The sequence below is a fragment of the Agelaius tricolor genome, unplaced genomic scaffold (assembly GCF_023055355.1).
Source record: "Agelaius tricolor isolate 1412-34295 unplaced genomic scaffold, bAgeTri1.0.p SCAF_1, whole genome shotgun sequence".
NCBI classification, from domain to species: domain Eukaryota; kingdom Metazoa; phylum Chordata; class Aves; order Passeriformes; family Icteridae; genus Agelaius; species Agelaius tricolor.
Window position 1 is genome coordinate 13,688,820 of NW_027269261.1, and position 14,090 is coordinate 13,702,909.

Consider the following 14,090-nt stretch of genomic DNA (forward strand, 5'->3'; position numbering starts at 1 on the left):
ATTTCATGGATACTTTGTTCTTGGATTGACTAGCATCTATGTGTCTGCCCCAGCATGTCTGTCTAAAGCATCTGCAACTGCCAAATGTGTTTGCAGCTGACTTGAAGCTCATTCTTACTGTACATTGACTTGGTCTTTGTGATGGGGAATGCAGCACCTATTAAAACACTTCTAATTATTTTTATAAGCTCCTTTCAGTTCTGGCAAACTTTATTAGAAACTGAGTTTCTGTTTCAAATGAGCTACTATTTTACATAATAAAAGGCTAAAAATCATGGTCTTAGATGTTGTTTTTTTTCCCCCTGTTTGTCTTCTGGCAGCTTAGTAAAGTATTGCATAAGCACTGGCAGATAAACTTCCCCTGTTGTCTCAGCATTGAATTGCTTTATTTAGCTTCTTATGCTGGTAATTTTTTTTAGGCTAAAATGACCTTGATGAATTTTCATGGAAAACATTTTGTTACTCGTTTGTCAATAGCCCTGGATCCTTTGCATCTAAATGCCAAAAAATTTACAAGTAAGAATCAAATGGTCACTTATGTCTTTGTAGGTGTTTGAGGGACCAAAGCCATTCAGCTTTAACAAGGAACAACATGAGTTGCTTTATGGTACTGTACTGATGAGACATTTTCTGGCTTTGAGAGCATTTAAATCTGAAGAAGAATGTTTCATAGAATCAGATTCAGTAGCCCTGGAAGCAGAGGCAGCATGTCTGCATCAGGCTGCTGCCATGAGTACTCCTGCTGAGCCATGGAGCTTTACTAGCAGAAGTACAGATGGACCAACTTAGTTGTGCTTCTTCCCAGGCACAGCCTGCATCCATGCACAGCACAATACCCATGGTTTACACCCTGAAATGCTCTCCTAGAAATGGCTTTGAAGACCTCAATCCACCTGAAGCCCTGGGGACATCCTTTTGGAGTCTTGTCAGGAGAGAAAAGCTTCCCGTTGTAGCTGATGGAAAGAGGAAATTCCAGAGCTGAAGATGGGGTTAAAGGTACCCGGCTTAGCAGTGGTTTGTAATGTAATCTTAGAAATAGCCAGGTATGATTGATCTTACTGGTGAGCTGTGCAAATGAGATGTGAGGGCTGTTGTCTAGAAGACTGAAAAGCACAGCAGATCTTCATCTCTGACTGTAAGGTCCTGAAGCAGAAATATTGTTAGTTAATAGTGGGATGGTAATTCGGCAACATGAGAGTTTTGACTATGCTTTGGATATTGATCTACACCAAAATATAGTAGATTGAAAACAGCATTTCATGTCCAGAAATGGAGAAAATGCAAATAAACTCTTTTCTGCTGCTTCTGATGGGAATGAAACATTTATAAATTTTCTGCAGAACTGCTGCATTTTTCTTCTTTTGCTTTGGAGCCTGCCAGGTAACCCATCTATTGTTTGTTCTATGCTTACCTTGGAAAGCAGCCAGCTTGTAAGCACAGCTCACTAGAAAACTACAATTTATGTGACTTTTAAAGTTGTTATAAACTTGTGATACTTGCTGATGTATAAGTATGCTTCAGAGTGCTGTGTACTCCTGACACAAAGGCAGCCCTGCAAAATTTCAAGTTCTCAAATGGAATTTCCAATTAAACAGCTAGGACATTTTTAACATTATTTGCAAATGGTTTTTTTCTTTGATATTTGTCTTGGAAATACATTTTTAAAAGCCTGAGGCGGTTGCAGAGATTCAGAGGCTTGGCAGAGTTATATTCCATTGATAATAGCAATTTATCTTTATTATTATTGGAAAAAAATAGTGGCATAACTTTGTCTGTAGGTGCTCTTCTCCATCTCTCATCTAAGTACTGTTGAGCCAGAATCACTTACATGGTGGGCAAATGAAGATAAGTGTCTAGTCTTTCTCTTCAGTCATTTAATAATTCTGAGAGTAGATAAAATCCATAATCTGATCTTGTATCTGATTTTAGGTGGAAACTCACTGGCTTCAGTAAGTTTGCTGTTAGATTTTTAGCATAGGGCCTGCTGAACTTTTGCAGCATGTAATGTGCTATTGAAAACAAGAATAAAGTAGTTTAGCAATTGTTGCTGTACCGGTGATGACTGTCACAGGATAAAAGATGCTAAAAACCAACAAAGCTGCAGTGGATAAGAAAAACAAACCAGACTGCAGTTTTACCCATCCAGAATCAAATTCATTTGCAGCATACATTATAGCTGGAAAAGGAGGAATTATTTGGGTCAATATATTCTGTTATGAAACTGAGAGAGGTTTTTATAGAGGATGGTCACAAATACAGAGCTCTCAATGAAACTTTTTCCAAGCTGGGTACCTTGCTTAAGGCCTCTGGAACTCTGCTTTTACATCCCCCCTCGTTCTTTTCATAATTGCACTCTCTGAGTAATATGATTTAGCATAAGCTGCCATGCTGTTACTGTCCTGGTGATAGCCACTGGTTTTCCCAGGCTACATGAGTTTTCTTCATATGCCTTTCCTGTATTTCTTGAGTTGTTAACCTGATGAGAAAATTCTGTCTAAATGAGGCCAAAAAAAAGCCATTTGAAATTTCTTGGATGTCTCCTTCTCTGAGAGTGATTTTTAGTTCAGTGCCAGTGGTAGAGATTTAAAGATACTCCTGTGAAAATTACTGGTTTTCTATTTGAGTAACTCTTCTTCAGCATGAAGTCCTTTATTTCTGTTTCCCCACTGAGGATTTTATTGTGAAATAGATACTTCTGAAATTATAAATGTCACCCCTTCCCACCAAGAATAGCTCTGAACTAAAGTGTTGGGGTGCTCTTATGCAGGGAAAAAGAAATTGATTTATTGGTTTGTTTGTAACATCTCCAGTTACAAAGTGGAATATTTTATCTCTTTTTCATAATTTCCACGTGGATTTGTTATCCATCAGTGTTGGTCAGCTTTTTGGTCTGTAGACTTTGAAAACCAAAGGACACAGATTTGCCAGCTGTTGACCACAAGTAACTTTTTTGAAAAACAGAGTGGGCTTCAAGCTGACTTGCAGGTTTTATATAAAGTACTTAATAAACCCGTACAATTGACACTGCTCCATGTTTATTGCAAGGTTATGTTGGTTTTTTGTTTGTTTCTTTTATTTAAAGAGGAGCTGGGAGGAATACAGCAGCTGTTTTTCATCTGCCAAACCTATTCTTGATGACTTGTCAGCCAGGGCACTCTATTTATATTGGTTGTTGTTTAATACAGGCTTGTGGGGCCCCAGCAGCTTGATGGATGGTGCAGAGCACAGCTCCATGCATAGAAAGCCATGAAGAAGGAATTCAGAATTATTAGTGTCTGTGCAATATGCATAACAAAAAAAAAAAAAAAAAGATGCAGCTTTTGGGAGTAAAAGCTCTTGTGCAGTTCTTCCTACAGCAAATTTGTCAATTCATCTAGATTTTCTGATTATAGTAAGGAATAAAAGCAAGCTACTTTTCCATAAATCATTCTTTCTTTTTTTTTTTTTTTTTTTTTTCAGGAAGCAGCTGTAGCTGTTGCATGATACCCTCTTACAAATGATTTCAAATACCTTTGCTCATGCTTTCATTCAAGCTTTATTGGTCTAATGGTTGTCTGGAGCAACAGTGGAAAGAGAACAGGTAATCAAGGGTGAAAAAGCATCAGACTGATTTGATGTCTATACCCTGACTGAATTACCTGCTTACAGTGTCTAAAGGCTGTACTGCAAAGAATCTCAGCCAGCATTTTTGCATTTGGGAAGACACAATTACTTGGAAGAGCAAATTCAATATTCTATTAAATTTTTTATTGAATTATAATAGTCAGATTAAGTCTTGGCAAATAAAAGAGATAATAAATTGTAGGATGCAGTAATAATCATATTTTATTTGTAATATTCACGGAAATTGCTCATTAAGTTTTGTATTTTTTGTATTTTGTGTGTAAGCTAATATCTGCTATACTGTCAGGGGTAGGGCTTGTGGTGATATTACCTTGTATTACCCTATCCTATATTGTTTTATGATGAATGTATCTCTTAAGTTTTTTAAATGCAAGAAGTGTATAAAAAGGAAGTAATTTCAGTGGTCAAGTGCCTTTTTCTTTCACTTTTTTTTTTGTGATAGTGATCTGTGCCATATTTGTATGTTCCTTAAAATACTGAAGTGCTTAAGAGAAGGATCAGAAACAAAATACAGTTCATGAAGAGTTCTGTAGAGACTGATGGAGCTTCCTGCCTGTGTTGCATGGACTTCTGATTAGAGTGGCTATTTCTGCAATTAATAATTCAGCTTCCTCCTGCCATTGCTTCCCCTAGAACATCTTCTATTTCTGCAGTTCTTTTAACTGAGGCACAAGTGAGAAGTTACGTGATCAAAGAGACGGGGTGAGTTGTAGATCTGGAAATACAACTGAGTCAGTCTGCACAAACTTGCTGCAAGCAAGTTCCTTTTTAAATACGGTGCTACACAGAAAGTAGTTTCTTGCTCTGGGTGCAAGAATTGATAAAAATTTCCTTTGAAATGCTGTTATGGAAAAAAACCGTAAAATGCTCAAATAGAAAAGCGTGGTGATTTTGTTGGGCTTGAAACCTTCTGCTAGGATGTGTTATTTCCACTGAACTTTTGTTTGCTTGGCTGATGTTCAGCACCTGCTCAGACCTCTCATTTGCATCACTAAAACTGGGAAGGGTTGTCAATCTGCCTGCTCTCTTGTCTAGATAATTTTATTTAGTAACCTGAAAAAACAATAAACAAGTGAAAGTTTGGGTCATTCATTTGCTGGTTCATTTAATGGACACCTAAGTAGTTGGCAAACTTTGTTCCTCTCTTGCCCACCTCCTGGAACTTCAGTTCAGTGCACCCAGATCAAAGGTTTTTAAAATTGTTGTGAAAATGGTATCTTCTGATTTGGAAATTATGTTTCCAAATGCAAAATTGAACATGGGATCTGGAATTTACAGGTCACCTGTTTAACTTGCCCTGCTTGGAGGAAATGCAGAAGTTAAGTCAGTTTGGAGTTAAGTGCTGGCTTTCTTTGCAGAGCTGTTAGAGAAGAGGTGTCACTGGCTGTCTGTGTGAGTTTCTGCTTGATTTTAATTGAAGATGTTTACCTTTTCTACTGGTAATTGACTGGAAGAAGCATTAAATCCAGTGCCTAGTATTTCCCATTCAGGTTTGAAGGCTAATGAGCAGTTTTATTGCCCATGCTGATTGAATGGAAATGTGATGACCAGTAATCCGCCGTTGTTTTATTGGCACTGAAGAGCGTTTACTTTTTCAATGGTGTAATAAAACCTGATTTGCTCACTTGGTAGTGCTAAGTGCTTGAAGATTTCTCTCGTTATCAGGCAGCTGGCTCTGTTTGTCAGGTAGTACTGCTCAGTGCTATTCTGAGGCTAAAATCTTGTTTTACATGGAGCCTGGAAGATGAATTAACCTGTTTGTACAGGCACTTTGAATTAGCTGGGAGCTGTTAAGGAAGTTTGAATCATGGGGTGAGTTGACTATGCTGAGACTTTCATACGTTAAAGTTTTGAACTTTTCTGTTTCTTATCAGATAAACTTATTTTGCATCCTTTGTCCACTTACGAGCCACAAAAGCAGTTGTGAAGAAAAGTTTTGTTGTAGAGAACAGTCTGTTTAAAACCTTTTGAAATCACCATCACAACAAGCTGTGGTTTGTCTGTCATTTCAGTTGTACCTTCAATAAAAGTATTTAGATGTCAAACGAAACAAGCCAAAATCCAATCACAGGAAAATATCTTTGCTTTATGTTACTATGCAAACATTTTGTTTGCATAGTTTATCAAAATAATTTCATGTAAATATTCTAATAAAAATGAAGTTTACAAAAACTGTTTGGGAAAGTATTTTCTCCCCTTGTAGCCAAGAATTTTTCAAATTAACTGAAATAGAAAGCAAAAATTTTATTTAAAGAATTATTGTTTCTAGTTACCTGGAGACAGAGCATGTTTCCCTTCTGCTATGGCAACAAGAACATGTGAAGTACAGTACCCCAATAACTTGGAGTTCTGCCACGAAATAGATGAAGAACTACAAGCCCAGTATGAGGGTGCTGTCTTTATCACTTTTTGCAGCTTTCAGTCTGAATTGTAAAATAATTTTGACTGACTTCCCACAGCTCTGACCCCTAATGGAAAGTGGCTTAAAGATACATAAAGATCATCCTAGACGTTAAATTCAGTGTTGAGGGAGATTGCTACATTAGAAAGAGAATTGTCAGCAGCAGTAAGAGAATACTTCTGTACTTTGAAAATGCTTGCATCCTGTTCAGGCTTCCTGTTGAATCCTGTAATTCATTCCTTGGGTGTCTAATCTCTGACATGAGTCAGCTCCAATTTTCTTTGTTTTGAGATTTTTCACATTTGTTTTAGATCATTTTCCAAGTCCTCATTAAGAACTCCTTTCTTTGGCTGGTTTTTATCATGTTTTGAGGTTGCAGGCATGTATTTTGCATTGATTTGTAGCTGTTGCTTGTTGAATGCAGGTGTTAGATTTGGGATGGCTGACATATCTTAGAGACAGTTTGTTTCTGAGGTAGGTATTTAAGGGCTGGGGAGTGCAAAAGGATGAAAATAGTCAGTTCCTTCCTGTCCTTGGTGGTGGGTGTGTGGAATGGTAAACTGGGTACAACAGCCTGGGTTTGCAGAGCCTGGCCTGGCCCAGCTGTGTGCCAGCCCTACATCCTCACCCTTACAAAATTGTGCACTGCACTCCCAGTTGGATCTGCTGAATCTTTCTCCCTTTCTCTCCTTCATTGTGGTGGAGGTAATTCAGAGAAAAAGTCCAAGTCTATCTGTTACTCTAGATAAATGCATGTGTAAAGATATATAATGTGTTAAATAGAAGCAATAAGCAAAATGGGGTATTTATCACACTAAAAATGTGGCTTTTAGAGTGATAAATGGCATTGATTGAAAACACACGTGGTATCTTTTGTGTCTTAGAAATAAACAGCGCAGCATTTAACCCACTGGAATGCACTGTAACTTATAATGTATAAAATGGAATGTAAAAGAAAGTAATGCTTGGTGCTGGTTGAAGAAGGGGAAATTCAGGACTTCCTCAGGTCTTTTCCATAGCTCAGATACTTTCATCTAAAATAAACAAACAAAAAAGTGTTTATGAGGCAGTCTTTCACAGAAAAGACAAGATTTTTTTTTTCCTTAAATCTTTGGTTGTGTTTAATAATTTGAGGGAAGGACCAGTATAAACTGTGAAAAAGACAGCCCCTAAATAAGTGACCCACATTGCTTTTCTAAGAGTCTAGAAGGATGACAGAGCAGTGTCTCCTCTCTTTAGCTCTGGGGGTACCTGTGTGCAGCAGTCAGGTGTTTGGAACTGGAGCATGTCCTCAGTCCCTGTTGTCTGGCAGCCTTTTGGAGCCACAGTGTCTGCCTGGCAAATGTCACTGTGTCTGACTGATGGCTCTGAGAGCCTCACAGAGGACCAGAGCAGCTGGCTAAAGCCTAACAAACTCTTGTTCTGTGTCTGGTAGCAGGTTTTACCTGTCTTAAAGCTGTTTCCAGTTGTTTAGATACATTTGTTCCTCAAAAAAATGCCTGTTCAGATCAAGCACATTGAATTTTAATTCTGTCTGCTGCCTTTTGCAGTAGGTCTCAAATCTTGATGTCAAGAAAAGCTTTTTCTTCTGGTCCTGCTGCAACTAATAATTCCCCCCCCCAGCCCCCCTTTCTGTTGGTTCCTGCTTTTTTCTGGGTTTTTTGTTTTGGTTTTTTTTTTTTTTTTTGTCCTCTTCTGTCTTTATTGTGAACTTCCCCCACAGAGGTTTGCAATAACAAATAGAAAAAGTCCTAACAAAAAGAAAATTTCCTCCAGGGCCTTACTCTTCAAGGATCCCTTAATGTGTCAGAATTGATCCTACTTAGTGCATGCATATGTGCAGACATGGTTATTTAGTTCCTGGTTTTGTACTCCAGATATAAATATTATGTATTTGTTTGAATTCAAATTTCATTTCCAATGCAGCAATCAGCAAACATTTGTATTTAGTGTTGCTTGTTTTACTATGCTGCAGAAGCAGAGTTAAATACAGCTTCCTGTATCCTTCTTGCATTAAAAATTTGCATGGCCCCTTGTCTCAGACTTTCTCCAAATACCATACAGTTTAGGCAATTGTTTAAACCTAAAAGTATGTCAAGAGTAGACCTTCTTTCTTGCTATTTGTCAAGATGAAGTAGCAGAAGCAAATTTCATCTGCTAGCAACCCTAGTGTTGCCATTTCTTGACGGTCAAATACTTTGCTGTGCAAACATCATTGCTATGGACATTGTACAAAACATGCTTGAGATAAATCATGTATGTTACAATACACAAGGCTTAATGGATTGCTTTTCCATTGCTCATTTTAAAATTAAACCCACCAGCTTCCTGTTTTTCTTGTCCTGAAGTCCTGTCTATCTGAGCTCTTAAAATTTCTAAAATAGCCTGTCAAAAAAAGGAATTCAGTAAAGTGACTAAAAAGTGACTTCTGCTTAACCTTTGGTTTTATAAACAATTGGCTGAGTCCTAAATAGATGAAAACAGTCTATTTTTAGGCCCTAATTTAGAGAATTGATATTTCCACATTTGCTTTGTCATAGCTGGTAGTAGTTGCTAAATTGTGAAAGCTTGTAGCTATTACAAATGCTTGGAGGATTGCTGAGTGTTCTGCCATAATGCACTAAGAAGCTCAGTGTACTGTACATTTCAATTTATAATAAGACAGTGTAGCTGATAGCACAGACACTGAAATATTTCAAGTCTAGACTATGCCTTAAAAAACACAGGCTTTTTGGTGCAGCAAGTTGGAAAATAACTGATAAGGGCAGTTGAAGTACAGCAGACTTCAAAGAGTGATGAGTTCTCTAAGCCAGGATGGGTTGGGAGGGTTCAGCCACTGCTTGCCTGCCTTGTTGGGATGAAAAGGGAACTGGTGTTTGAAAGGGCTGGTCAGCCTTGCCAGCTTTCAGTGGTTTGTGAGGGAGGTCACACATAGATGGGGAAGAGAAGTTTCTGCAACGCTGTGTTTAGTAAGAAGAAATGGGATGGAGAAATAGAAGAGCAAAGTTTCCTCTCTTTAGAAAATGGTAATATTAGTATTTCACCACAGACAAAGGTAATGGCCAAAAAGTTTAATGTCACTGGTGTTCTCTTAATAGCCCTTTTGTACCTTTGGATAATAAAAATAGCTTGCTGAAGGTTTTGAGTGGAGCTACATATTGTAGTAATGGGTGGAAATTATGATGTAGCTGATACTTTTATGGCCCCTTTAATATCCCAATTCACCTTACAAATCACTGTGTTTATAAAGTCCTTCTCTTACTGCTGCTGGGGAAGAAGAACATTTTGGTTGTGTTTACTGTTGTCCTGTGTTGTTAGCTTGTGGTGTTTCCTTGTGGAAAAAAGGAAGAATATTACCTCAGACCAAGCTTGTGGACTTGAAGAATTACATAATATCTTTCAGTTTGTCTGTGTCTAACGTAATGCCAACCGTGTTTTTCAGAGCCATGGTGTCATGGAAGGGGATGTACTTTGCACTTGCACTATTCTTGGGAAGTTTTTTTGGAAGTATATTCATGCTGGGCCCTTTTCTGCCTTTGATGTTCATCTCGCCAGCCTGGTACCGCTGGATCACCGACTGCATTGTGGCCACTTGGCTCACACTCCCTGTGGTAAGTGGCACATCATCCAGGTCTGGGCAACTCTCCATAATCCCACAATTTAGCTTGCTCACTAAGACTTTAGATTTTATTTTAGTGTTTTTAAAGCAATTTATGCTTCTGTCTAAACAGGCCCTTGCATACTTACTATCTGTGGAGACTTTGGTTTACAGTGTTGTAAACTGTGTGCCTATTTACTGTCCCCCTCTTCTTCCACAGTTTAATTTATAGATCAGCTAATGTTGTGTGTTCATTTTATGCTTGAAACGTCTTTTTTTGACATCTTCATCCAGTGTCAGTCAGATGCAGAGAAGAGTAGGTGAAACTTTAATAAACAGAAGAAAGGTTTTTTTAACTGTTAACTTCCTTAATGAGTTGTCTTGTTAACTCTTTCTTTGAACTGTGCTCCAAGTGTTGTATTAGGAAAATTATCCACTGTCTGGTATATTGTTGTCAACTTCACCATTCTGTTCCTTAATCCTTGTAGAATTTAGCCCTTGTAATTGAATTAGAGATAAATGTTTTCAGGTGAACAAGAAGAGCTCCCCCTAGAAAGGATGTATTCCTCACGTATCATCAGATTTACAGCTATATGAATCTGGAAATCAATAACAAAGCTCTTCCCTGAATTGTTCCAAAGGAAAGGCAATGTGAATGGGATCTGTCTCTTCTTCCGTTCTCTAAAAGCCAGGGAACGTTGTTCCTCTAGGCCATTAGAGATTTGTTTAACTTTTTCTGAAGTGAAATGCCATATTGGTATGCAGAAGTATGTGTCTTGTGGCATAAAGGAAGTTCTATCCTTATTGTAGATCAAATAGTCTCTGCTTTTGCTGTTTCTGCCTTGTGTGTTTTAAAGGGGTCTCAGCTGTTTCTTATTCTAAAACTTTTGTAGATTTTATCATTACTAAATGCAGTGAAATTAGGAGGGCTGATGTAATCAACAGTAAAGGAAATAGATTGTTATTTCTTGTCATGATGAAATTTAACTGGGTACTGATACTGTCACAAAATAACCCTTTCTCTGTTTGTCTTCAAATTTTTTTTATAATTTCAAAATCTCCAAAATCTAATACCAGTCTTTTCTATGATTAGTTGCCTGGGCTTTATAATTCTGGGTTATTAAAACAAGTTTATGATAACTTTTTCAGTCTAGAAGTTTGATTTTTAGCCCACACTAGAGCTAGACAAAAATAATTTTAATGTCTGTGAAAAGGATTCTATCTTCTGAGAATTGTGGGAATTTAGATTCAGGAAAGGAGTCTCACAAAGATTTTGTATCCAACCATTTTGAGGCTCAGACCTTGTCTGCCTTAGGTTTCTATCCTTACACCCACTGCATTCTTAGTCAGGAGAAACAGGTTCTTGGTTTGTGTCTCCAAACAATAAAGTGTTCTTGTGCCAGTTGGACTCCAGCAGGGAAATTCTGACCCTGACCACTGTGATGTAAGAAATTTTCACCTTCCTCACTCTGCTATCACATTTTACTTCCTTTCTAGGAGTCAGCAGGATGGGACAGTGAGGTGGGTCTGAACTGTTTGAGTTTAGTTTGGCTTCTATTAGGCACACACAGAGCTGGCAGAAATATGAACAGAAGTTGTTTTACTCTCTAGAGCTCTGTTTAAATCCCCAGTGTTTGCTCTTTTGTGGTTTTTGGTGGGTTTTTTGGTGTTTTTTTGTTTTCTTTTGTTTTTTGTTTTTTTTTTTGGAGAGAGAATGGGGAAGAGAGGGTAAGGAGGTAATTTGAAGGCCTTTTTCTGATGGTATTTTGCTGGTTTCTCTTTCTGTGCTGACTGTGTTGGACAGTGTGCTGCCAGTAACCCTGACCTTAGGGGCAATAGATATTTGTGTGGCCAATCTCTCCTTAGATTACCTACCAAGTTATAATCCATACTGAGTCACTTATGTTCCTACAGGATAGTATTCCTGGAAAACCAGGGAAAGGTAAGTTTAATGCAGTGATGGGAATAGAGTGCTTTTTAAAAAGTGCTGCTTAATTGTTGCTTCCTTTTCCATTGAACAGCTATTACTGGAGAAAAGCTGTCTGTTTTATTAGAAAACAGAAATTTGTTTACGAGTTGTAATGTGAGCGAATAAGTGAAATTATGTAATTCAAATTAATTTTTATTGCTAATGGGGTGATGCTTTTCTTCTGGGAGTAAAGCCATAACACTGAGATTCTATTTCTAGGCCTTGCTGGAAATGGTGTGTGGTGCCAAGGTGGTTGTCACTGGAGATGGATTTGTTCCTGGAGAAAGGAGTGTCATTATCATGAACCATCGCACACGAATGGACTGGATGTTCCTGTGGAACTGCCTGCTGCGATACAGCTACCTCAGACTTGAGAAAATCTGTCTCAAATCCAGTCTCAAAAGCATTCCGGGATTTGGTATGTCACTAAACCCTTTAATTTGAAAGGAAAGTATGTTTAAATTATGTCCAGCACAGTTCATAACCTGCTAAATCACATAGGTTTAAATTCTGTTTCAGTATTTAAAGAAAAATCTGTGTAAAATATGTGGCATGTGGAGTGATTAAACTATAAATCTCCAGAGGACACCTGGACTACATGCCTAACCATTTCTTTTTTAAGATACTACATGTGCTGCTGTTGCTTGTAGGTAAATATATTTCTGCTTTACATACCAAAAGCATTTCTCAGGATGATGAAAAATGATTTTCAGTTTTTTCGAAGTCTCTTTCAGCATTGTGGTTTGGGTGCTATTTCACCCCACATTGCAAATGCTCTCATCAAGCTTCTTTTTTCATTATCCAATGTAAACTATTGAGAAGATTAAAAAAAAAGCTCTGTAGGCATTGTAAAGTTAATGGTTCATTTTAATAACTAATTTTAAATTGAACTTGGCTATGCAAAATATTCTGTGCAGGATATGAAATCATCAGGATTTATAGTGATGTAGGCTGGAAAGAGATCTGAGTTGCACATATTCAGAGAAATTGTTTCAGATAGTCCAAAAATCGTTGCACAAATGGTTTCTGAATAAATAGGCAGACTTATCTGAAATAAAAGCATCTCTGCATTTTATTTATCTCTTAGATTTATTTGCTGTTTTATACAAAACTAGCTTGGGCAGGATATGCGTCAACTTTATGATGTCGAAAGAGTAACCTTATTTATGGTTGCCTTTTGTCAGGCCATTTATCTGAACAGATAATTTTGGCAGGATTCCATCCTGAGGAGCCCTCCTACTGTTGCACTGGATTGCATTCACTGTTGCATTGTGTTGCATTCAGTGCTCTTTAAGTAACAGCAGCAACAGGGTAATGTGCTTTTATTTCTCTAACAGTCACATATTAAGATCAATTTTACTTGACAAAAGAAAAATCTCTTTTAATATGACAGGAAATGAGAAAATGCTTATTAGGTATCTTCATTATACAGCAGAAATGTTTTGAAATCTTGGAATCAGTTGTGTATGCAACTTTTTATAGCAGAGATGGAAGATGAAGTCAGGAGTGTCCTGGGGAAGATTGATAGATTTCTGTCTTCAAAAATAACATATGTCTTGTTATTAAAAATACCATTCGTATTTGTGCTTATTAATGTGCTTGGTAAAATGTAGTTCCTGAAAGGATGTTAGGAGTCATTTAGAGATTTTTTTTTTCTTTTTTAATTTTTAAAAAATTCAATTCTCAATTTTCTGCATAAACTCAGCACATCTAATAGATTTGATCAGTGGACTCAGGCAGATGGATCTGTGTCAGGTCAATATTAGCAGACCATGATGCCATCTTTGTTCTGATATAACAGCTTAAGCCACTAACAAAATTCTGGGCTCGGCCTCCACTTTGTGATGTAGAGGTGACACATGCAGACATTTGGTCCTGTTGTTTCCATTACAGAATGACAATTTCTGGTGGTAGAGCTGACACTTGGGTCTGTAGTGTTATAAATAACTATTTTTATGCCTGATCTCCAAGAATTCTCCACAATACACGGGCTTTGAGGACTTTGGTTGCAATTTTGTGAATTATAGCTTATTTTTCAGTAAACTGTTAATGTTGGGTTATTAATCACAGAAGGAGTGTTCAACTAAACTGCATCCTTCACTGAAGCCATGATTTGATGTCCCAAAAGTCTGAAAGATAAACTTCTGTTTTATCTTAGTGTATCTAAAAAAGAGGCCTTAAAATGCATGTCTCTGTGTTCAGTCAGGCTGCTGTGTTTTGGGTGGCATTTTCTTGCAAAAATAAAGTATTCTGTGTATCTATGTAATTAGGAGATTGTTAGAATGTGAGACTCTTGGATTAAATGAAGACTGATGGAAACAGATGAAGCTGTATGAAGTTTGTTGGGGCAGGATCACTGCAGAGAATGGTGTCTAAAGAGGAGAACCCTAAATCTCATCAGTGACAGCAGAATTTCTCCCACTTATTGCTCTCAGCCGTGCTGTGTTATGTGATAGACCTTAGTAAGTGTTTATTCAGGTTTTTGGCTTGTTTTTAAG

At 37.6% G+C, this 14,090-nt stretch overlaps 1 protein-coding gene across 10 annotated transcripts in view; it reads left to right on the forward strand.

The window, feature by feature from the left end:
• LCLAT1 (lysocardiolipin acyltransferase 1) overlaps positions 1–14,090 on the forward strand; it is a 112,055-nt gene that overhangs the window by 28,397 nt on the left and 69,568 nt on the right. For 3 of the 10 annotated variants that reach the window (XM_071423631.1, XM_071423648.1, XM_071423639.1), the window contains 4 exons: positions 3,460–3,580; positions 4,258–4,326; positions 9,468–9,636; positions 11,812–12,010. In XM_071423631.1, the coding sequence (XP_071279732.1) occupies positions 3,519–3,580; positions 4,258–4,326; positions 9,468–9,636; positions 11,812–12,010 (499 nt within the window). In that variant the 5' untranslated portion in view covers positions 3,460–3,518. Of the gene's footprint in view, positions 1–3,459; positions 3,581–4,066; positions 4,327–9,467; positions 9,637–11,811; positions 12,011–14,090 lie in introns of all 10 variants that reach the window. The other 7 variants (XM_071423664.1, XM_071423672.1, XM_071423696.1 and 4 more) reach the window with 5 other exon arrangements.